This window comes from Ptychodera flava, chromosome 11 (genome assembly GCF_041260155.1).
Source record: "Ptychodera flava strain L36383 chromosome 11, AS_Pfla_20210202, whole genome shotgun sequence".
Taxonomy (NCBI): domain Eukaryota; kingdom Metazoa; phylum Hemichordata; class Enteropneusta; family Ptychoderidae; genus Ptychodera; species Ptychodera flava.
Window position 1 is genome coordinate 38,182,526 of NC_091938.1, and position 26,571 is coordinate 38,209,096.

Genomic DNA, 26,571 nt, shown 5'->3' on the forward strand with positions numbered 1-26,571 from the left:
ACGCGTCAGCATGCACTTGTGTTGGCATCGCACGACCCAACAGCAACCATCAGAGACTGTGCGTAAGCATTAATGTCACCTGCTGTAACCTAGACACTGCAGGTTCACTTCCCAGGTCTGAAATCCATTGCCGATAGGTGTTCACATGTCCTGGAACAGTGACGTTAAGACGTTTCAACAGGTAGGCAGATTTACCTCTGTTTGTGTTGTAGGCCTTCAAAGTGAAAGTGACATTTTGCCATGACACGGCTTGTTCTATGCTTCCAAGTTCTACGTTGACATGATCGATCTAAGGAAGAATATGTCGTCACGTAGTGTAATTAAACAGTTACATTATTTACGTGTAGAATTATACAAAACATCGAAAAAAGAAACAGAAGCTTACTGCTATATGTGTCTCAATTATACATGCAAGGGTCACAAGGTATAAGAATTTTTGAGCTACAAGCGTCATATTCCATCCACATACAGCTAATCAAGGAGATCTGTCTGCAATCAATTGTACTCTTTTACTTACCGATGGCTTCGGGATACAACGGAACGTTTGTAGGTAAAAGAGCCTGAGAACTGCAGAATTACTTTATACAAGACGAGAGAAATTGAGTTTGCACACCTGCGAAAAGTAAACAACATACGCCCCTCACACACACACTTTAAAGTGAAAGCAATTTAATTTTTTCGTCTTTATTTCGAAGAACTGTACATAAGGCCTTCCACCAGCTTCTGAAACATATCCTTGATGATAGATATACTATCATTGTTCAGTTAGTCTACGATGTGCTACATAAAAACAACGATGTGGTCCTATGAAGAGAAATGAAGATGGTTGGCCATGTCCTGCAATATCGTACCTGTAGTTGTTTTAATCATATCGAGTTGTACATTGAAGATTCCTCACACCAAAAAACACCATGGCATCGACAACCTTCAAATTTATCATTAAACCTGAGCACGGACGTGTCTGGGTCTATGGCCAATATTCTAGGTTCATGTATCATTCTAAATTGAACAAAGAAGCTCTCAGACTAATCAATCACTTATTCATTTGTATCCTTTATTTGATTCCAAATCTAGATTTTCTATATTTTTTCCTTTTTTGGAACAAATGATAAACTGAATAAAACAAAACTGAATGTTGGCCATTCCTTATCGTAATCCAGCTCTTGTCCCTTGTTGACGATCAACGATTCCCTGGTGAGTAGTTTACCTTTGAACTACTCGTTTCGTCTATTACAATGACGTTGAAAAAATGACTTATTTATTTTATTTTGAGGGTTCCAGGGTTCCAGGGTGATATCATTTAACTTCCATTTAATACAAGTAATGCACAATTTAAAGGATAACATGCGTTGCGTTTCACAGAAAAAAATATGTATATGATTTGGCAATTATTTCTTCAGTAGTGCTACACTTTCTCATGCGGTGTATCGTTGAGATTATTTTTCAATTCACTTCGATTCGTTGTTTTTTCATTTGTCTCAAAGTACATAATTTAAGATTATTAAAAACCAAAAAAAACCAGTTTCATCACTTATTACTGTGGGAACCGTGGAAACACTTTAAACACTAGTTAAATAATGAGCTTAGAACGAATTAGTGGTGGAAAGTAATGACCTCACTAAACCACCAGACACTGCGACGCCAATTCCCCGAATGCGTCCGTTGAAGTATTTACGTGCAATTATAATCCTTCATGACTGGGACGTCAAATGGGCCAAGCAGAGACCGTTTCCGTACTATGTCATTTTCCCATATTTTTTTTGTACACGAATGGATCGCTAGCTTTGAAGAGCGCTAAAGTCGCTAGCTTTGAAATGCTTTGATCGCTAGCTTTGACCACGGACAACATTGACACTTGAATTGAAACATATGGGAGAGAAGAGAGGACAACAAAACGAAAGTAATTTTCTTCAGGAACACATCAAAGAATGATCGAGGAAGTCCCTTAACACGCAAATGAAAGAGTGTTGAAAAATATGCTTCTCGGCATTAACATATAAATTATCGATAAAAGCGTGCACCTAGTTTAGGAAAATGTGTACGTACTATTTCGTATTTAAATTAAAATGGTTTTTATGTTGTCTGAGACATGTAGATAGAGGCGAGATATGGAAAGGAGAAGGTTATTCGATTTTATATGCCGAGCTTCATCCGTCCCACAAATAAAATCTGTACGTTTTGTCAAACAAATCCCCCCAAAAACCCCATAACTTTGATATGCAGGGAAAGCAAGAACTTCCCAGACAATCTCCGATTTGAATATTCTCTATCATTTAAAAATAACTTTCTGAGGAACTGTAAAAATCTGAACTTATCAAAGCAAGAAGCCATGAGACGAAATGCGATCGTGGCATATAATAACTGAAAACACGTGAAATAATATAATGCAAACACCTTTCTCATCTCTTCCTTGCAAATACAGTCCAGTGTTACTAAAAATAATAAGAACGACATGGAAGCCCCCTTGCGGGTTTCTCGCGGTGTTACTGAGTTCAGCCGCCTTGTATCATAGCTTTTAGTCACATAATGCGCCACGTCCCGTGATTGGGGCATCTAAGCTTACTAGACTTCTTCCTTTGGGAGTCCGATCGGTGGGGAAGCCCCAAGAGTTATAATCAGACCCAAGTAAAGAAAAGATAAAAGAACGAACGTTCTCGCTAAGCTGTAAGGTTCCTTCCAGCTCCGCTGTTTGGTCATCCGACGCTTTTATCAAGTTCAGTTCAGCGGAGTAGCCAGTAATTCGTCCCGCGTGAAAGTTAAGGACGGAAAACCGCGTTAATTACAGTTTATTAGTCATCATCGTGACCACTTATTGTTATCATGATCATTTCGCCAAATATTTAATTCCAGAGTAAGTCCAACAATAAAAGGAGAATTAATTATATTTCTAGAAGGTGTCCTCAGCAGTAGACCTACTGAAAGTCGAGCCTGCTTCATCATTCCAAAAAACAGAGAATGTAAAACACAGAAGTAAAAATTATAATATCTTGAGAAATTGTATCATGTGAGGAATTCCGTTTTTGGAAATCGAAGTTACCGGGGCGAAATTAAGGGTAAGAATACATTGGATCGCTGCTTATTCTCAAGAAAAGAAAGCGAAAGTGAAAGAAATATCGTAAAATGCATGGTGATATCAGTACTTAAGGAATATATGGTGATCAGATTTTCTTGATGATTTTAAGCCAATTATGTGTCAAGATGTATCATTGTTACATTTTCTGACAACACTTGCGGATAATTGTACAACTTTATAAAAATACAGATGTTATTTTAGGAACAAGTACGGATTGCACAGTGAGTTACAATAATTCCATAGCTTTACATCAACCTGAAAAATGGCACTGTATTTTATCAAGCAGTCTTTGGTTGTGAATGTATACAATTGAATAGAAGAAACAAAACGAGAAATATTTGGGACGAAATACTAAAGATGAGGTTGTGTGACAATGAACCGTTTACCTTTAAAGACGCTGCGCTATTGTTTTTGAACTCGCTGATGGTTATCATTAAATCAATGATGTTTTTACAGACTTGATTAAGCATCGAACTTCATTACCACATTTCTCGTCTTTTGTTTGATATTTGATGAATTGAAATTCTACGAAAGAGAATTTTTAAGAGTCATAGTCATAAGTTGTTTGAGTTTAACCCTTTTAGCGCCAAAGTCAGTTTCTGTCGCATTTATAAAATGTGCACCAGTTATTTTATTTCAGAGTTTTCCCTACATGTCTTGTTGTTGTGACAAAATATTACTCATCATAGTTGACTTTAGGTAGTAGTTCTTTTGAATACAGCTACTTCATATATTTTCTCTGAATTTTCTGGCGTCTGTGTTGTGAACTATGGTTGAAAATAGTCGGTAATGAATAGACTGAACGGGATCACCTCTAAGAAGGGATTCGACGAATTCTGTTTAAAATCTTTGATTTTGATGAGGTATCATATTGACACCGAGCATAAAATCCAGGCATTTAAGGGAATTGACATTTTGTCACACACAATTCTCAGAAACTTAAAACTGCAAAGAAAGTAAAACGTCTGAAACAATTTCAAGCTGGGAGACTCCCCATTCACTGTATAATGGAGGACTAGAAAATCTGAACCTTGCAAAAGCAGAAGCTATGGCACCAAATGCCTCAGCGGCATTGAATAAAGTAAAACAAACAAAATATAATACACAACACCTTTCTAAACCCTTTCTTAGAAAGAAAAGAAGAAGTGTAGATATACCAATGTTACCAAGTGGAAGTTGTTCTCTATACAGTGCTATCAGGTACTATGTCAACCAACGATTAGGACACCAAACCAAGTGTAACTGACAACCTGACCTTTTAAAGATTTCTCAAACAAATAATGGGAACTCTGACACCGGACTTAATGAATGGTTTTAAACAAAATTAGCGAATGAAGATTTTGAATGATTGAAAGAAAACTTCCGTCATAAATATATCGACACGGGCTTTGTTATGAAAGGCTGAACGAGAAATCTGAGGAGAAGTGAAACCTGCACCTTAGACTTACCTGTGAATAAAAGCCTAGTCATTGTGTGATATATAATTCTAGGGTTGTTTTGAGAAAATGCTATTTGAATGACAGAATGGGTGTCTTTTTTCGCATTCTTTATTTAATTGGAACGTTTTTGTACAGCTCTTGTAGACGACGTTTGACAAAACCTGGTAAACAGATCTCAGAGGCTTTTAAGAATGTCACAATCTGATTCTCGATGTTTTACTTTTGCATGTTGACCTTGATTGCATGTTTGCATGTTCCAAGTTTCAATAAACAAACCATGCGTGAAAAAGGATTTGAAGCTTTCATTTTGAATGTATACTTGAGCGACGGGCTTAACAAGGAGAACTGACCCGCATTTATTACTAAAGAGCCCATACACACTTCAAATTTCAATGGCTCGACCAAACAATGTGTAGTATTGTTGCAACACTACGAGTCAAACTATGTCACAGGGGCTCTGACAGCCTCTGATACGCTATACGTGTCTGCGTGTATACGCACTGTTTAAATTAAGGGTATGTCAGGATATTTCATTTTATTGGGTGTCATTTTTAGATAGGTTCATGTATAGAGTATGTTATTAAAGGACCACGTCAAAAAGTCGATGTCGGATAAAATCTAAATTCTTAAAAAATGTGTTTCATCTGACAAAAACAATATTCTAGTTTGATTTGTTGAGAAATCTTAAAAAATGATGATGTATTACATATTTTTGCCCCCTAAATTGCCGTAATTGCAACTGGAAAACTTCTTTTTCTTCTAGTTTGTCTGAAATAGACATTTTTATACCGGTGCGTGGTTTACATTACTGTGAATTATCTTACCGATTTTTTTTTAACACAAGTAAATGCGTTTTTCATCAGAATACTGTCATTATTTTTTATTTTCCATCCGGATTTTCTTTAAGTATGATTGGAATTATCAAAGTAAAGAATCTGGGACATCTGATAAATATTCATCAATGCATGAGGAAAATGCCAAGAGGGTTTGACCGGTTAAGAAGGGCTTGACTACGCAGTTTCTGCGTAGTGAAGCTTCATTACGTATTCATGGTGACCCCTGGCCAGCTGTCAATAACTTTGGGGGCTTTTGTCTTTTGGCCTGCTTTGCATATGCGTCGTGGACACGACCTGCCAATCACCCAGGTAGTCAATTAAACTATTAATTGACTGTTTACCGACCCAATTAACACTATCCAGCAGTATCAGTCATATTTTAATCGCGTGGCCGGGTGGGCACAACGTAGGAACGCGTGTATTTCTATGTGTACGTTTCACTTGTGGTGTTGTTTGTACCATCGTGCGTTTGAAGTCCCTGTTTCACCTACAGCATTACCTTCAAGGTGACAGGCTTACTATTAATGTTCAGTATCATTGTACCGAGTTCTGCCCACGGTGAAAAACCACCTGTTTTGCCTACTAATTACTGCCCGTCGCTGCCCGTCCTGAATGTAGCCTATCTATAGCTACAGTAATCACATAAATCATTTATCAGTTTTGATATATACTCCTAAATTGTAAGTTCGATCAAAATCGAGACCACATTCAAGGGCTATGCAGACTGTCCATGTACGCACACACAGTGACAAGAAGGCGGCAAACACCTACTCACCAAGCACATCGAATCGGCGAAAAGAAGCATAAAAAAGCTAGGCTCATCGCCAAAACAAACGCGCCAAGCGCTAACAAAAACCCATACCAAGCGGCCCTTTTCAGGGCCACCAAATACTCCAAAAAGAGAACTACCAAACAATACGATAAAATGACATAGAACACACAAACACTTAAAAGAAATAACAAAAATCGTACACATAACAAACAACTGAAACACAACATTAAATACAAAATAAACAATCACAGTAACGTAACAGAAAACATGGCCGTGGAAATAAATCAGCTATTTCTAAAGAAAAGCCGACAACAACATGAAATTCAACAACAACCTATCATCGCTCAAACTATGAAACTCCGAAAAATAGTACTAGGCAAAAGCCTAAAATTCATTCGGACACCAACAAAACCAAAAGAATAAAACCACCTCAGATTTCAACAAATAAAGTCGTATAATGTGACTACGCTACATCGTGAGACACAAACAATCGCAACACCAATTCAAAGAAAAGTCAAATTGGACTCCACGAACAACAACAACAAAAACTTGAAAGCTATCTGAAGCTGCTAAACTCGCACTTCTAGAGATACCCTTTCAAACAAGGAAACAAACATGTCGCCTGCCAAAAGAATCGCGATAAACCAGCTTGCAAACATAGACAAATTTTGGGAAAATAACCCTTCGACAAGGGTCGGTTTTTCGTTATTGTCAACACAAACGATTACGTACTCGAATGCGAAAGGCAATTACGTAACACTCAGTATTATACACAACAAGCCAGACAAACAGTAAACAAAGTAAACGAACTATTAATTAAAATGTACGAGAACAAGCACATCAACCAGGATACTTGTAAGTATCTTGATCCAATAAACATAAAATCCGTACCCCGCAGTGGTACTTATTGCCTAAAATTCACAAACCTCCGCAAAAATCTAAAAGACACACCAGTCAAACAAATTTACCGAAGTAAAGAAATATAGAACAAACAAACCGAACCACCAAACGGACTCACAACGTGACCAAAATTAATATACTTGCCTCGCTAATCGGAAAGCAAGACCACTAAAATGCATTAAAAAAGTTTTCACAAACACAAACTAAGGAAAGAATCTACACTGCGACTGATGAGAAACCACACTCGGGTTTCGAAACGCAAGCGTCAAAGGGCGACTCTATCAACTTTGTAACAACATAGGTCCGGCTGCGTCTCGCCATAAACTTTCCCCACACAAACAAAACATTACCGTACACACTAATCCAAACTTCTCTACAAATATCCAAAGCGAAACAAACATTTCATTAACACAAACAATCGGATAAGAATGTAGGAACACATTTTCGAAACGAATCAAACACAACCTCGACACAAAAACATTTAGGATAGTTAGGTGGGGAGCCTGTTTCACATTTTTTACATCTCGCTATACTGTCTATGATTCTAAAAATAAAGTCATCTGCCACTTTTTCTGTATACGCGGTTTGGCAAAACTCATCTCTTCAATCGAAAGTCGGGCGATTTCATGTTCTTTGGGGCACTTAAGTGTACGTCGAGCTTAAGGAATGTAGTTACATTCGCGATGTTTTATTCGAAAATTATTTATTTCTTCAAGGGCAAATGCACATAATTTATGCTGTTGAAATACTGGCCGCTCATAAACAAGACAATAAACTCAATAAATGTGCATCTTTACTTTTATTGTCAAAGTACCACCGACACCCACAAAAAACCAAATGGTTCAGTCCAGGTATTTGCAACTCTGCCATCCGACTGGTCAACAGGAATCAACCATAGGTTTCTTTTGACCAAACGCGTATACGCAGTCACTACACTGTAAAGTTAAGTGTTAAGGATAGAACACCAATTAAACGCCTTTTGTAACACTTTTTGAACGCCTCTAGATGTTCAGAAATCTAACACTACGTGTTCAACCAACGTTCAATTTTTGAACATACGTGTGCAGGTTTTGAACGCTACGTGTTCATCAGACATTATACTGAACACCATGGTGTTCCATATCTGAACACACGTTGCACGGAAATGTGTTCAAAAAATTGAACGCTTTTACGCGTTCAAAGGGCTGTAACACTTTTGAACGCATGGACGCCGTTCAACGATAAGTGTGTTAAAGGCTAGAACACATGATGCGCGCTTGTTGAACACCTTTAATTTTGGGCGTTCACGGGTGTTCAAGCCTGGAAATAAAATTACAGACCATTGATATCCAGTAAAATTATTTTATTCTAAAAATACACGAAACATTTCTAGAGTAAAATACAATAATTTACTGTAAAATGGGCAAATAAACATTGCAACTTTGTATGTAAAGTTTGTCAGAGGAAAAAACCAACAGTGTTAACACCTTCCTATCAAAAACATAAGCAATAAAAATCACCATATTGTGGATGACGTTTTATGTTCATACTTGTTTAAAATGTACAAAAATCATCTGAAAAAGCTCAAAATTTGGCATACTTATTGTGTTGAAAAGTATATGTATGAAATGCATACTCCATTTTTGTAAGAAGGTTATTTACAGACATTTCCTCTTGTATAGACAATTGTAAATTTTGAAGAAAAAAGAAGTTAGTCAAGGCTTCTCTGGTGCACATGGTATATAGTTGTCCACACTAAAGTAAACACAACATGTCAAGTTGTCAAAGTGTCACAGTAAGGCACAACATGCAGAAAGTGGGGAAAGTGGGTCCTTGGCAGGGTAAACCTATTTCCTAGTCCAACAAAGTCCTTCATAAACAAAAGGTTTGTTTGTTTGTAATATCTTTAAATAAACCCTGAAATAAATGGGTGACATTTAAAAAATATACTTCTCAGAAATTTAAAACATATTCATAAAGACCTTTCAAATTCTGGTGTCCCCTGCTATTAATTTTTATACAATTTTTTTTACCAAAAATGGTAAAAATCACCCTTAAAATGAAAAAATGTACATTTCATCATAACTTGAATATATCACATTCTGGTAATCCCTTTATGTCTTAAAAATGTCTGAAATATCTTTAATGTCCTAAAATTACAAAGTTGCAAATTTCTGCATAATTTGAACAATCTGAAAATGACTATCAGTAGAGATCTATGTCCTAAATATCAAAACTGTTCGATTAGCAGTGTTGAAAGAGATTTTTTAAAGATTTTTTGACCAAAAATGACAAAAATTGCCATGAAATATAAAAATTTGAATATTTCATCACAACTAGCACAAATTTGACTAAGGTCATTTTTAGGGACATGTTTACCAAATATTGAAGACGTCAGTAAAAGAGAAGAAGATTTTTGCCAAAAAATAGCAAAATTAGCCTCAAAAATATAAATTTGCATATTTCATCATAATTTGAACATATCTGATTAGGGTAATTCCTTAGTTAGGACCTGTAATCCAAATATTAAAGGATTCGTACAGGCTGTTTTGAAGAAAAACCTTTGGATGTACAAATTTGAGGACAATGCTACACATCCACCTATTTAGCTGACAGCAAAGCTAAATACCAGTTGCTAAGTACGAGAGACGTGTTGAGCTACAATATAAAATAATCTATGGTTTGGTAGCAGGCTATGATCAAGTAAATGTTTCAAGGGCATAAGCTTTCAAAGACGTGAAGTCTCCTTAATCAGATGCAAGGGGGATAAAAAATTGAAGCAGAAAGTGACAGAAAATTCAGAGTGAAAATTTCAGAAAAATCAGTAATTCAGAGTGGACATTTTTACTCTGAATGGTCTGTCGCTTTCAGCTTTAATTTAAATAAGGGGACTACACGTCTGTGAAAGCTTATTCTCCGACAATATTTAGTTGATCATAGCATGCTACCAAAGCTTAGATTAATTCAGAACAAAAATACAGAAATTTATCAAAATTCAGTTACTGACCTGGAAGTTTAAATCTACATTAGAGATGAACTGAGGTTCTTAAGCTTGTTTCCAGGCAGCTACCTGTACACTCATCTTCTTCGTTATCTGTACCACCAGCTTCTATAACAACTCTTCGATTTTCAGTTAAATCCAACTTTTTACATCCTGAAAAAATGCAACAATAGGTAATATGGCGAGATGAAACTTTAAATGAAAGACAAGGAGCTGATTAGGTTAAGGAAAAGGGGAGACTTTCATATACAGTGCCTCTCTTCATATACTGTTACAAATATTTGCTGCTTCTTGTCATCAACTGATTAAAATAAAAAAGCCAAACTCTCATATGCTGAAACAATACATTGTATACTCTACGATGTTTAACTGATGTTTTACATGCGATTGTGTTTGCTAAAAGACATGTATTAGCTGTGATTACGCAGCAGTACTATGCAAGGCGTATCGATCGCGCTGAGGTCAAGGGTTATCGCTACATCAGTGTTGAGTTGACCCTTGACCCGAGTGAGATCGATCGATAGGCTATGGCTAAAGTACAATGCGTAGTCACAGCTAATTGTTGGTATAGCAGCCATGAAAGAAAAACAAGGTTTCCTCACGTAGTTAAGCTATTTCAAGGTACAATACAATTAATTTCAAAGGACGATAATATAGATGCTTCAAAAATCTAATACCTTTTACTATTTTGGAGAGGAAACTTACCCTTTCTGGTCTTGCTTCCGCACGATCACGACTTCAGGGTGCGCTTACAAGAAAAATGTCGCAACTTCCGTTTTGATGCATCATGGGATAGGAAAAGGCACCAAACTTGAACACCAAGTGTTTAGAAGTAGAACGCCTCTTGCACGCCGATGTTAAAATTAAAACGTTCATGGTGGTTTTCAGATTTTCTTTCTAATTTTTGAACTTTCAACCCGTAATAAACGTGTAAAATTATTTTGTATACTTCCTTTTTTAGAAAAAATATGCTTTCAGCATTGTAGGCCGGAAATATTTTTCACTTAGTGTGAAATTCGTTACACCAAAATCCGTGTACGTTTACCGGACAGTGAAGCAATAGTAATTTAATATAGCCATTGTAAAGTAAAAACACAAAAGATTGTTAATTGTTTCAACAGTATTGTAAAATTTCTGTGATTCTCGAGTTTTTGAACACTTGAAGGAGATCGTTGTTAACACATAGTGTTCAGGTTTAGAACATCATTGTTAATATTATGAACACTGGTGTTAACAATATGAACACTAGCCGTTCAAATTTGAACACCGACATGTACATTTTGAACGCGTAAAGACGCGTCTAGCGTCCGCTATTTTTACAGTGTAGGCGACGGTAATCTGCACCACTTATCACAGATCGGAAGGTACTCCTCCCCATATACCACTGGCGATCCCACCCTCCAGGCACTGCGTCATTCGACCAAGCATTGTTATTGTATTTCCTGCATAAAATTAACAGCGAGGTCAACCGGTCAAAATGTCTTGGCATTTTCTGGCATGAAATTTGAAAGAATTGAGTTTTTTAACCGACATCCATCTTTGACGTGGTCCCTAAGTTAATTAACTCTTTTCTGATTGAATTGAATACCATTTTTTAAGTATCATCATGAAAACAGTTATATAGGTAGGCAAGATGGTGAATACTACTAGTATTAATTTAACGTACCGGTAGATTGTACGTATCATATATTCTTTCTGATTATAGTTTTAAAAGTTTTTTAGTGAGTCCAGGGTTATACTACTAGTAATGAAGAATGCGAAATGAGCAATGAAATGAGTAGACTGCAGGTGACTTTACTGCAAATAAAACCATAAGTAATGGTATGTCATAAATAATACAAACAAAACAAAATCATGTTTGTTTTGTTGTATGTGAGCCACGTCAAAGACACACAAATTGCAGTCTCAGCTAAATGTTCAATGAATTAGTCAAATGTCACCTCAGATGCCACCAGAGAATACCATTTCCACTCCAAAATTTCGTTTTTCGCCTTGCGAGAGGGAGAAACCCCTCTCGCGCTCTCCCCCCTCCTCGGTCGCTTCGCTCCCTCGCAGTCCACTCGTCTACTTTCTCAAATTACCTGGCTACTTTTAAATATAAGGACAACACTGCATTAATTCCTCCGGTGAGATAGTGCTGTTCATGTTTAATAGGAAACATCAAAAATGTATTGCATTATAGACCTTGTAGTATTGCATTATAGACCTTGTACCTTAGTGGAATTTCGGTAATTAGAGCTCGACCGATCATGTCATCATGTTAACAGTAAGAATAGTAAATCTTCCTCCTGGTCAACTCACTTCTGTATGAATTATTTTGTGTACGTAGCAGCTGCGTGGGCGTGTTTGTTTGTCGCCACAAAATGAGCACAGGTACGGTTGAATTACGAAACGAAAGTAGAAAATATTTCAGCAGCTCAACTGCTCTGCGCATGCGCTGTACACACTTTTGAGAGAATTAAGTTGCACTTTGCAACAACTGCAAGTGCAAACGCAAGTAATATTTGTTAGAATTACTTTCCATGATTTCAAATGCGACTGAAAACTATCCAAGCTCGGCTTTGCGTTTCCTCTTAAAGAGGTAGTTCTCAATCCCTGGTTCAGACATTAGTGGCTGTTTACATCGACTGTTTGTATGATTTTCAGTAGTTTGTTCTCCTTTGAAAGTTGTGCACATTTAGTCAATTTTGCTCAAAGGTAAAGCTGACAAAGAACTTACACCGAAAACTTGACAGTTTGTTTGAGTTTGAGATAAACACCATTTGCGCAAATACAGGACCTTTACGTTAAGGTTCAGACGTCATTGATATCCAGAATGAGCATATCGTATGATATTATCTTCCTTCCTGCAGCATACTCCCTGTAAGGATTTCGGTAAACCCTGATATCGATTCATCTTGACGTCACCATGAGGTTATTAGATCTTTGTTTCATAACAGCAGCCACAATCTTGATATGCAAGTTCAATTTTGTACGATCGTGAGTATAGCTTCGTCTAGTTTAATGTTTCACTATTGTTGTGAATGAAGGTCTAGAATGCAAACATTACTATTTTCAAAATACCAGTTGTTGTCAATATTATACTTTATATCTATTCCAAGAAGCTTCCAGAGTCTATATGTGTTGTTTTATTTGCTACTTCTGTTTTTGTTCATTTGGTCAATTTTGAATCGACAGTGTACTAGTTCAGTGAAGTGTTCATTAAGAAAGTCATGTCAAGGGATGTAATCTGAACAAGAACTAACGCCAGATTCTGTCACGAAAAAGTAACTCTGTTTGATGGACTAATGCTGCTCACTCATGATATTCGTAATTTTCTTTTTCTTACAGGGACCCGACAACACACGTGTGTTCCCGTACAGTACTCCGAACTTTACAAAGGGCAATACCAAGAACAACATCCGAGCGATACAAAGTTAAATGCAAATTGTTTGGTTGGTGGCGCTGTACCAAATATAGGTATGTGATGACACACTCTACAGAATGGCCACATTCAAACAAAATGTTGTGTAACGGACATTATTGTTCTACTTCTTAACTTTTGAATCAATTATTTTTAATAGACTTTGAATTAATAATAAACGTTCCGCTCCTCTGACAGACTGGACAGATAACGAAACGATGCTATCAGATGTTGTACCATCATTTGACGCTGATCGCAAAGAGAATTTTTTTCGTATATGAGCTTTGAAAAGTTGCCATTACGAAGCAATAAGAAATTGCAACTTTGTCCTCTTTCGCCAACTATCGCGATATCTCTAATTTGAAACAGAAGCTATTAAAAACCGATGTTTAAGTGATAAACGTATGACCGTTGGTTTCAGAGTAATACCACTTATGACGATGCCTATGAAAAAGGTGGAATCGGACTTGGCATTCCGCAGGAATCCTTGACTCTGTTTAGTTTACGTGACAGTTCCTGATTGACAAAGAAAATGAAAATTTAATTGATTTTTGTATTTGCAGATTAAAATATGCTACTGTGTACAGAACGTCATACATCCAACATACCGACTATTATTGCTGTCCAGGATGGACGAATATGGTGTCGAATGTTTGCCTAACACGTAAGTGTTGTACAGTTGACAACAGGCTACTTATTACCATATGCATCATTGTATACACAGTGTGATTTCTTACCATTTCAGTTTGCGTCATAGTTGTCTTACTTGTAGGCTGAGCCCTGTAAAATATAGGTGTCCTTGAAATTTTACTTTAAAGAAAAGTTTGTTCCCATACGTTTCCGTATATGCAAACTTTAATTCGGACAAACTTCCATCAAGTATGCACGCACGCATACAAACGTACGTACGTACATGTATGAAGTATGCATAGGCCTACCTGCTTGCATCCATCGATCCATCCATCTTAAAGTACATACATACATACATACATACATACATGCATGCATGCATGCATGCATGCATGCATGCATACATGCATACATGCATACATACATGCACACACCACACACACACGCACACACACACACACATGCATACATACATACATACATACATACATACATACATACATACATACATACATACATACGATCTCTACTAATCAGCTTCATAACCACTTTTCAGCCATATGCCAAAGACAATGCTTAAATGGTGGTACTTGTGTAGCACCGGATACTTGTGAGTGTCCGCCTGGTTACAGCGATACTACATGTTCTACAGGTGAGTTATATGATTGACATTTATCGATCCATTGACTAAACAATAGTTGTATTACATGCTATAACTTAAGATATTCCTATTGCGACCTCGTTATGACGGTCTGGAGCTGGAGTAGAATGTCGATTACATGTTCGAAAATAAAGTTCCCTCTTCAGCCGTGTAGAATTGTACAAGCGTGTGAAAATACTGTGGATGAACTTTTACTTCCATGTGGTGGAATAAATTCCATGCGGAATTTCAGCCGAGACCAATGCTCAAAATTAGATGAAAAATCCAAAAGCTAAATCTACGAAGAAGTGGAGAGATGGAATGGGAGGGAGAAGTGGAAGTGTTCATTTTTAGAAATTTAGTATTTCTTGCCCTAAATCACACTCTTGATTAACGTGTTACTGACGTCTACCCCTGCATCGGCTTCGGAAAATCTGTATGTACTGTGAACTAAAGATATCTGTCAGCTGACCTTGTTAGACCAAATAGAGCTGAACTGAAGTGTATATCGCAAATTCGAAAACACAATCTTCTCATTGTTTGTTTCATAGTTGTACAAAGCTATGAAAATACCGGATTTGTTCTGTTCATTCCCAGCTAGTAAGATAAACCATCTTGTAGAATTTCAGCCGAGACTGATGCACTTAATCTCTACAGAGTAAGAGCTTCATACTTTATGCTATATGAACGATGAACATCTGTTTATTACCCAATTAGATGTGAATGAATGTGACCATGATAATGGCGGATGTGACCAGGCATGTGTCAATACGGACGGAAGTTATTACTGCACATGTCGTTCAGGCTTTACCTTGACCCTGGATGGACACCACTGCGATGGTAGGATTAATTTTATGCATTTTCCATACATCTAATAGAAAACGCCACGGTTCTTACTCGGCGAACGAACATCCAGCTTGATGTTGTTGTTATTGTGTTTGTTCTTGTTGTTCTCATTGTTGTTGTGTGATAGTACGACAAAATTGACACGACGGTGCAATGTATTTCCTAGTCAGTGTCGTAAACATCAGCCTAGTCCACAAATCCGCTATAAATATCAGTTAATTGATGATATGATTTCAGCTATGTTCTGTATCAGGTATGTACTGATCGGATTGTTGCTCCAAAAAGCTGTACGACCTATGATATATTACACATAGAGATTTCGTTTGATAAAGATATTCTTGTTATCATACCATACAGTTCATGAATGGTTTTGAGAACAGAAGGTATTAAATGATATGGAAAAGACAAGAAGCGACCTTTATATCATTACAAAATTGTTGGTATCAGTTAAAAGTCTCTGATATATACGATCGACAAGTATTTCAGCTGACAGGTACATATTTGTCGATTGGAACATTTGTTCGTTTTGTCAGGAAGTGTTCTCTAATCAGATTGTCCAAAAGCTGTGCCCGAAAAACGCTTCCAGTATGTTTTCTGAGTTTCCTTATTATTATTATTATTATTATTATTTTATTATAAAGCCTTCAAAAGAAGAGAAATACAAAAACTAATACAATGACAATTTAAAAATCAGGTATTAAATGAAAACACTCGGTACAAGACAAAAAAAATCCCAAGTTTAAAATGGTCTTAATAACATATTAAGAAGATGACGACTGTGTAAATCTTTTGCAAGTAACAACTGGCGAATGCTGTCAGTCAGCCCATCTGGCCTTGAACATGTTTTCATATTTTTAAGGATCGACTGAGAATATCGCTTGTCAAAATATACCGCAAAAGTGAAATACCATTTCTGACACAAATTCTATTAACACGTGATACTAAATCAGTGTGACCATGCAATCTACCACATAAATGCATATTCAAAAGATGCAGGTAAAAACAACGTGCACGAGATTTATTACTGAAGATGGATTTTATCAAATCAAGAGAACTGATTTCAAGAGACGTATCAATTTTCATAACATTAATTGCCTTCAGGAAAGAAGTACTTCTACAATATTTATGAATGCCAAACCCAGCTTTTAATAATTTTGACTGGATTTTTTCGGCCTCATTAATTGATGATTTAGACATGTGTACACAGTTAATACCATACAATAAAACTGGTCTTATGGCAACATTCCATACATAAGCGAGTACATTACAGTCAATATGGCCATTACTGAATCCAGCGCCTTGAAGTCCATAAAAAGCTTTCCTACATGCATTTATTCTATTTCTGATGTGATCATTAGGATTAGACGATGAAAGTGTAACACCTAAATAGTTCACACTTTCGCATTCATCCAGTCTTACACCACTCAGTAACCAATATGGATGCGGTGTAAGTGTACACTTACCGAAAATAACACAGCTTGTCTTTTTAGGATTGAAACACAAGCCATGATTTGTAATATATTTGTTTGCAATCTCGATCATATTTTGAAGACCAGTAACAGAAAGGCTAGCTAACAATAAGTCGTCAGCATAACAAAAAACATTAAAAGACAAATTATTAATCCTGATACCTCCAACACATGACGACAATTCATCCACTAAATCTTGATAAAACAAATTGAAAAGAAAAGGAGACGATAATCCTCCTTGACGGGTACCTACAGACACAATAACTGGTTCACTCAAACTAGAACCCCACTTAATTTGTACGCTTAGATGCCTATACCAATACACTAAAATCTTCCAGCAATGATTAGGAAGTACATCCATTGCTTTATTGCTTATAAACAAAACATCATGAGGTACAGCATCAAAGGCTCCCTCTGCATCTAGAGAGCAAGTATAAACTGTCGATCCTCGTTTGTTACAGTATGAAATTACATCATTTGCTAAGGCTGCAGCAGTGGCAGTTCCTCTACCAGTAACAAAACCAAACAAAAACGCCTAAACTACGCTTTTTGCTAAATAAATGCTTGTTTAAGGTGACCATTAGCAGTTACTCCCAAAGAAATTCTGAATTTAAATTCGAACGATTGAGAAATTTCCGATGCAAATGCTGACCAGTCGCTCCAAAAAGACGCCACTTCGGCTATGGCTGGGCAAATGGCAATGGCACGGTTAACAATAAAGGCCAAAGGAAATACATGTCGGTTAAGGTTCGTCAAAACTTAAAATATGCAGACACTGTAGGTGACAGACTCGATTTTGCCGTTAATGACAGTGAGAACGCTGCTTCTTTTGAGAAGATTTTGTATTTTACGTGAGACAGTGTTATTAATTTTTGGACAAGCATATTGAAGATTTATTTCACACTCTGAGCAAGAGAGCATGTTTACTTCAACCACAGACAAATAGAAAAACAGACTAGCAACGCCGCATGCCTTTTGTGCCATGGTCGTCTTGGTAGACTATGGCCCTTTTCATATTCAAATGAGCTTCACAGGTGTTGGATTTTTTGGAGACTTTGTTCGCGGTTGATAATTGCACGAGATTATGCGAAAAGTACAACGAGACGGCATCGTGCTGCCAGTCGCGTAGCAACAATACTTTCTTTGTGAGCTCTCAGGGCAGAAACACTGCTTCACGCAAATCAAAACATAACACGTACAGTTTCATAAACACGTCCTTCCATGACCAACTTGTAAGAGACAATATGACTAACCGTAAACCATTGAGTAAAACCAGACAGTATCGATGAAAGACTTTCAGATTTTGTTCAAAAACACTCATATATATTCATAAAACTGTGAGAAGAATTTTTAAAATGCTAAAACTCACTTTCCCGCGGCTCAAAACTTTCCCGTTTTCGCCTGCACGCCAATTCCGCTCAGCGCCACACGACAAAGAAACACAAATTTTGCCGACCATACTTTCGCTTAAAAATTTGCGAAAATCCGGAAACTACCGAAGGGTGGATGGTCGGCACTCTTCGGGAAAAAAAGACGAGAGCTACGTGAGGCGAGGCATACAAGGAGGCGAGGCATACAAGGAGGCCTTACATAATCACTTCACGCCTTGAACAATACCCATTGCCAGTCAGTTTCTATTTGTCTGTGCTTCAAAGATTGTATAAATTCACCTTTTTCACCTCAGAAAAGTTCTATGTTTTAATTCAATCTGCTATATATTGCCACTGTGTAGTCTGGGGAAATAAAACCTTAAAATACACTGTGAGAGTATACAAGATGCATGGAAAGAGCGCTTGGATCTAAATACCTCAAACGATTCAAGTTTTGAAGCAGCCAATGTTTCTTTTTCAGTCAAACCACTCACTTTTTTGTTTCACACCTGCTTAAGCCTGTAGACAAATGTCTAATACATACTCCATCAACTTATCTATCTGATAAAATTTTTCTATTAAATGATGTTTCTAGTTACCAGACACGCTCTGTTTCTACACGTCAAGTGTTACTCGTGTTACTTTAATTCCGTATTGGGATAGGGCAAAGAACGTTTCCTATGAGTGCTTCAAGTTCCTCGAATTTGCTACCAGATGCCATTTGTTGTAGGCCTTATCATGCAATTTTTACAGCTTGGTTGAAGTTTTATCGGTAGATGAAATGTAGATGAATAAATTGGTTTTCCTTTATTCTTTGATGTTTGGTTTTTCACATTATTGTTTGCGTGTTAAATTTGTTTGATTTTATACGATCGCGTTAGATTTTTATTTTATCTATTTAGGACCCAATGGAATATTTCAAGCCTAATTGGGTAACTTAAAGTCGATTTCAGCCTGTAGATTGGCAATTCTTTTATGTGAAATAAATAAAGAGAATAAATGTTCTCGTTTCCTTAAAACCTTTTACTTCAGATGGTATCAATGAATGTCTTTTGGCGAACGGTGGATGTCAGCAAAACTGCCACAACACAGTCGGAAGTTTTTACTGTTCGTGTTACGATGGATATAACCTGGAAGGGGATGGCACTTCATGTGAAGGTTTGTTTTCTCATTACTCCACTCAACTCTCTAAATTCTGTACACACTTGAACAAAGACTACAAGTAATGTAACCGAATGAATGCCTTCAACACCCGAAAGAATGAAATGCTGTACTCCAATAAATGCACTCTAGAAAATTATTTAGTCCTTTCTCAGCTTACAATATTACTTTCATATATTAGGTAAAGTATATTGCAGTCGTTAATATTGGCAATTCTGTGTCCTACTGTTCGAGTAAAGGTGTTGAAGCATTGGTTGCCAATGACTAGCATTAAGTTTTCATTTCTTTCGTAGAGAGGTTCTTATTCAATAAACTAATTTCCATTTCATTGTATCTTCCAGACATCAATGAGTGTGAAACAGACAACGGTGGTTGCGAGCATGAGTGTGAAAACTTTGACGGTGGCTTTGAGTGTTTCTGCCGTACTGGATACCAGCTTGCCGCCGACGATTCGTCGTGTGAAGGTAAATATGGTTTATCACACATCCACTCTCTCTCTCTCTCTCTCTCTCTCTCTCTCTCTCTCTCTCTCTCTCTCTCTCTCTCTCTCTCTCTATATAAGTAGAATCATCTCTCATATTAAGTAGAATTAGAATGGTTTAAAATGTTTTTGGTGTAGTTTGGTTTGAGAAGCAGGTTGTGGATTTTTAAAATATTATTCCACATAAGAACATAAAATATAAGACAACAAAATTGTTACAAGTAAGAATGGCTGGCCTCATCATTATGTAAAACTCCATACTTACGAGCCTACATAAGATTCAAATAAATGCGCGATCCTGAATTTTTATTCTTTGTCCTGAATATTTTGGTATTAATATAAGTTTTAAGTTCAAAGTCGACCTGGCATGACTTAGATTTTAAAGTCATGCTTTGACATTGGAAAATGGACGTCATTGTACTCAAACAATCTCTCTGCATCTCAGATTCCACAACCGTATGAATCAAGTACTTCAATGTGAGAATAAATATTATTTCTTAATGTTTGTCCTTAGTATGATGAAGACAGAGAAGAACAAATAACACAAAATATCGTCATTTTCTCAAACGCACGAATGGTATTAAGGTCTAGGCACGTAAACATCCGATATAAATTGTGTTTGTTCAAAAATATTATAAGAAACAAGATAATTTCATGAAGGAACTGCGTGGTTTACATTTTCTTTTTTTTATCGGCAAGTTCTTCTTAGTAATGTACAAAAACTTCAATCATGTAATGGGCTGAGGCCTGAGCGTTAAAAATAAACTAACATTCTTCTTTTGGATGGATATGGTATAAACTGAAAATATCGCCAACAGATTGGCCTGAACGATTTAATTCTTGTATTTATGACACTACATATTGTCATTTCTTAAAGACATCAATGAATGTTGGAACGACATCGATGGATGCAACCAAAACTGCCACAATACATTAGCAAGTTACTATTGTACGTGTGACGACGGCTTTCTTCTTCAGAGTGATGGTCTCACATGTCAAGGTGAGAATACAGAAATTACTGACAATTCCAAGATTTTCACGATGCCTGAAGGATTTGCCAAGAAAAAAAAGATTCCCGTCATTGTAAAAAATCTTTTTGCATAATCTAGAATATCATATCATGCTAGCATGTATTACGTTGGAAGAGATATACAGAAAATGTAGATATGGACCAGATCAAACGGTTCCATATTTACATGTAAGTGTTTGTCCTGTTCAAAATTTCAGTTTTTGCGGTCGCGTGAAGAGATTCATGTGCAAGGGTACTTTGTTGCCAATCGCTGATAAATTAATATTTCAGTATATTGCCTTTAATCTTTAAATTCTCTGGAAAGCCATGTTATATTGCCTATTTGATTCAGATATGATGCAATGCTGTTAAGAAGCATAACGTGTGACTAATTAACAGTTTAGCGCAGTGCTTGTAAAGATATTGATAGAACACACCAATATGCGATGATGTCAGGCTGGATGTCAGCGTTATACGTTGAGTAACATCATTCTCCATACTTACTTTGGTATAAAAATCAGATGTCGACGAGTGTCAGCTCGGAAATGGAGGATGTGAACATATCTGTGTCAACACCGAGGGGGCTTATCGTTGCCAGTGTCACGTTGGATATGTAGTCGATTTCATCGATGCTCAGAATTGCATAGGTAAGGAGTATTGTGCTTCTGATGTCATTGCATATCTTGATTTCTCTCTTCAAATATTAGGCTGCATACTCTTCAGACTGGTAGTGTAACATAAGCATTGTACAGTCATATTAAACAAACAGTGTATCCAGTGTACCAGTATACATGCATTGCCGTGACGTAGTTGCTTAGTATATACTTTCTTGTCATTCTTCAGATATAGATGAATGTATCGATATCAATCACGGATGCAACCATATCTGTACTAACACCGTTGGTGGCTACACTTGTTCTTGTTTCGAGAATTTTGTCTTGGCGCCTGACAATAAAACCTGTGTTGGTAAGTTGGATCTCTATAGATGAGCATTTTAGCCATAGTTATTCCTTGATACGAGACAGCGGTATTTTGGACCAAGTCCTTGGCAAGAGTTTCTATTGAATAATGTAAACTGAATGATGTTACACCAAACTGTGTGTCACTATCTTTCAAACCAAATCCCTTTAATCCTTGCCAAGATATTATTTTCAATAATTATTTAACATTTCGAGTAAATCGGCTTTGCACTTTACCACGTCTCCATCGTCTTAAAATAAGTATCTTGAGTCAGCTACAACTACAGGATATCACAAGAGTTAACGCCACCATCATGTTGTTCTACTAGTGTTTCGAAAGGCGTCACAGTCAAAAACGATGTGGTCAGACCTATAGTCGAGAAGTGAAACGATCTTCGTTTGTAGGATTACCTGGCAGTCATGAACTGCAACGTTCATGTCCGTGTATCATATGTTAATGTTTATCATTCTCCATCAAGTAGGGAAGTGGTTTAGGTGAACAACATTGTGAAATCATAATGCTACTGGTATATGTGCTTGATATACTACTAAACGTCAACAGCACTCGCTTATGATAAGTTCAAGAATTATGCAGTGATGTTGTTAAAAGTATAAATTTATAAAAGAGAGCCTAAGAGTTGAAAAGACGTGATTGGACGAATAAAACTTTATAGAGATAGTCACAATGTAATTGGCCGTCATTAAAATGCTATATACATCCTTACACGCACAGTAGGGTTCCACCAATGATTACTTGCAGTTAAAGCCACAGTCATTATGTTACGTGCAGAGAAAACGAACAAAAGGGTGAACTCAGCAGTTAACGTTTAAAACAAAATTTATTACGAAAATAAAACTAATTGCTAAGTCAGGGATAGAGTACAAGCTTTAAAAGTGTACAGACTACTTATCTCAGCTGGGACGGCAGAGCTCCAGTCTCAGAGTTGTAACAGTCAGTCGGATGAATGAACAGTCCTTTGGCTTGCAGGCTTGAAGCTGCACAAAGTCCACAGTATAAATCCAGCGTTGGCAGTGAAGGTCTTGGAAAGTCTTGAGAATGACTACTGCTGGAGTTTAGTAACACACAAGAGACACGATCCCAAAAGTCTGACTGCAAGCCTGCTGTCCCAGTATTTATACTCATGTGCTTATATAAGCATATAAGAACAATCTAGAACTTTTATTGACATGCTAATTACTGTTCTAAAATTATCTCTCTTACACAACTAACTAAATTTCTAGAACATTCCAAACATGACTAATTGAATTCAAGGTTGTGAGGTCATTAAGGGCAGTGACCTTGAGAATGTTCTAGACTAATTGAACTCAGGTCATGATGAGTGTGGGGGGAATGACCTACATAACAATTACAATAGGCTTTTCGATCATAGTTAAGGTGAATGAAACCGCATAGTAGTGCAGTGTCATCAAATTTCATCGACTTGCATGTAGTTTTTTTTAAGTGACAAAACATTGCCATTTTCTTTAACCTTTTTCAAAAGACTTTGTTTATTAAGTTATATTGAACAATGTATCAAAAAAATGTGTCATCATACTAGATCAGGCTATAAATATGATTAAAAATCTCATTTCTTTACAAACGAAGTCAAAGACGCTAAGTCGGCTGTTTTCTAAGTATATTTGAAAAACAAATCCTGTTGCATTTCATCGCTCGGTCCGTAAGCCACTTGTGTCCTTACAAACAGTAAAGTTACGTGACGAGAAATGACCCAGAAATCTGAGCTGAAAAGAAATGACAATGATTCAGCTACCAACAGGATCCACTTCTTTGAAGGGTGAAATCTATAGCAAGGTGATCTGCATAAACAAATGGTAGAATGCTTTTCAATAACATGAATCTCGAAAGTGAGACGGAACACTCCTTTTGCATCGCATTCCTTGTCTACACACCGTCGAGAGGAACATCTGCAATGCACATTGCAAAATTGTGTAGCGTACCATAAGCTATTTTAAGGCTAATCGTGTTTTGGCTAATCATAAGACTCGTCGTCAATTTTCTCCTTCAGTTGTTGATCAGTGTGAAGGACATAACTGCGACCATACCTGTGTCAGTGTTCCCGGTACACACACATTTGTTATTGTGACACAGGTTATTCCCTCCAGCCTGATAAGATATCGTGTTCTGGTGAGTTACCATTTCCTCTTTCCTAAGTTAGTGTAAACCCTCATTCAGTTATTGAATAAATGAAATTTCAAAGTTTCAAAATCAACATATGAATTCTAATTTCAAAACATTTTCTTACAATAGATTCGAAACAGTTTGCTAAGGATCAACATGTCTATGTTAGTAATTCTGTGTCTATTATCATATCGTTGCGGTAGATGACGACGAATGTACGATGGATAATGGTGGATGTGATCAGTCATGTCAGAACACCATCGGAAGTTATATTTGCGATTGCAACAATGGTTTTACATTGGGCATCGATGGCAAGACCTGCATTGGTAAGTTCTTTGACTCAAAGCTGTGTTCTACGTAGACAAAATGGTGACATTGAATAGAAGCCTTACCACAGATACCCATACGTGTCATTTCATCTTTGAAATATCCTTCCATTTCAGACTTGGACGAATGTTTAGTTGAGAATGTACACTGTTCCCAAGAATGCACAAATGTAGAGGGCAGCTTTGAATGTACATGTTTTCAGGGTTTCATCAAAGACATGGCAGGTCAATGTGTCGGTAGGTATCAGCTTAAAATGTTCTCCTTAAAGCAATTACTTCACAATGTGGTTCATATCCTCAGTGTTTTGTACATCAGAGTAAGACACGCCTGGAGGAAAATCATTCTTACAAGACATCAACAACAACGCAGCATTTTATCCAATCACACATTAAGCATTTGTTTGTACTGACCTTCATAACAGATATTGATGAGTGTACTGACGGGTCAGCGGATTGTGATCAATACTGTACGAATACCGATGGCAGCTTCCAGTGTAGTTGCGAAGCTGGGCTTTTTCTCGATTCCAATGGAAAAACCTGCTCAGGTTGGTAATGTAAACATTTAGAACTTCATATGTAAGGATAATATATTCTTAAACAAATACTAAATCCGGAGCTGAACAAAGACCATCGAACCTTTTTCATTTAGATTAACGCCTCGATATTTATTGTGTTATCTCTTTGCTACATAGACTTCGACGCATGCGCAAGCGGTTTTCACGGCTGCCAACACATTTGTACGACCGTCCGTGGCCAAGTTATTTGCTTATGTCAAGATGGATATGAGTTGACTTCCAATGGGAAACACTGTCAAGGTAAATTTTTGAACATAAAAACTGACAATAGCTTTATTTTTGAATGACTTACGAATGGAATTTGACAAGACTCAGCCTGATACAGGAAAATATTTTTGGCTTTTTAATTCCAACCGTTTCCATACTTCGATACTCTCTAGTACTTCTATCAATGTTATAGCCTATAGAAATCTAAAAGTTGGGCCGTAGCTATGCTGCACGATAAAATAAATAACAACTACATTTTGACTTCTTCAACATTACTTTTTTCCTAAACGAAAAGCGTTCTTTGCATCTGCTATAATATATCAATATCTAAATTGGTACAGGCTTTTCAGGCAAATATATTGATGTTAAGTGCCATCAAAGTAGTGATGGAAGGACTGTGGTGACATCATTCACATTTCTCCGCCATCTCTGGTTACCTGCCAAGACATTGTTTGAACTTTGAGACAAGTCGTTCATAAAGTAACTGTGATTTGCAATTTTGCAATAGAGACTCGCAATTTCAGTTTCCAAATTTCCATTACACTTCCCAAACTTAACCTGACCGTCGTAATCTTTATATTTTCTAAGATGTTGACGAGTGTTTGGTGTCCAATCCGTGTGATCAAACCTGTCAAAACTTCATCGGTGGCTACAATTGCAGCTGTGATGTTGGATACATCCTTCATTCCGACGGAACCACATGTCAAGGTAAGTAATATAGACTTGTCATTCCCATTGCAGCTGGCGCTAATTAATTATATAAGGCTACTAAAATACTATTTCTGCCAAATATCCATTCAAGTCCAGTAATTCTTCACCTCAATGTGATCAATGCTTTTTGAATCTGTGCTTTTTCAGGGATTGTAAGCGCCTGAACAAGTTCATTAGACTTTACTATATTGTCATGTCATATAATCTAAAGTTTGCTTGAATTAATGAAAGTCCCTGTGTTATTTGCTGTATTAGGCGATTATGTGTATTTACAATATCATCGTGATTTTTATGCCAAACAGTGAACCAGGCCGATGTTCAACATGTGACAAACAGTGTGTTGTTTAAAGCCGAACTAAATTGATTGCGTTCAATGGATGCATCTCTTTGCATATTTGTCGGATGCAATAAGTCTATGACATATGGCATCGGTTTACTTACAATCTTTCCCGTTTCTGATCGTTTTCAGATATCTGCGACAGAAACCCTTGCTTGAATGGCGGAAAGTGTTTCCCCTCTGTTTTTAACGCAGTGATGTGCAATTGCACGGGAACTGGCTTCGAGGGTGAAAGATGCGACGTTGGTTTGGTAATATTCTTAGGTTTAGACTCTCTGAAGATAGGCGTATCACAGCCTGTCACTCT

The 26,571-nt window shown here is 36.9% G+C and overlaps 1 protein-coding gene across 1 annotated transcript; it reads left to right on the forward strand.

Annotated features, from left to right (window-relative positions):
• LOC139144214 (multiple epidermal growth factor-like domains protein 6) lies at positions 1-26,534 on the forward strand. The gene is made up of 18 exons (XM_070714867.1): positions 1-181; positions 12,853-12,979; positions 13,331-13,459; positions 13,967-14,067; positions 14,590-14,685; positions 15,391-15,513; positions 19,391-19,516; positions 19,861-19,983; positions 20,878-21,000; positions 21,531-21,656; positions 21,853-21,975; positions 23,996-24,114; positions 24,312-24,434; positions 24,552-24,671; positions 24,857-24,979; positions 25,127-25,249; positions 25,805-25,924; positions 26,397-26,534. Exons 2-14 carry the CDS (start codon positions 12,909-12,911, stop codon positions 24,567-24,569), a joined length of 1,401 nt encoding a protein of 466 aa, XP_070570968.1. The 5' UTR covers positions 1-181; positions 12,853-12,908; the 3' UTR covers positions 24,570-24,671; positions 24,857-24,979; positions 25,127-25,249; positions 25,805-25,924; positions 26,397-26,534.
• The last annotated feature ends 37 nt before the right edge of the window (positions 26,535-26,571 follow it).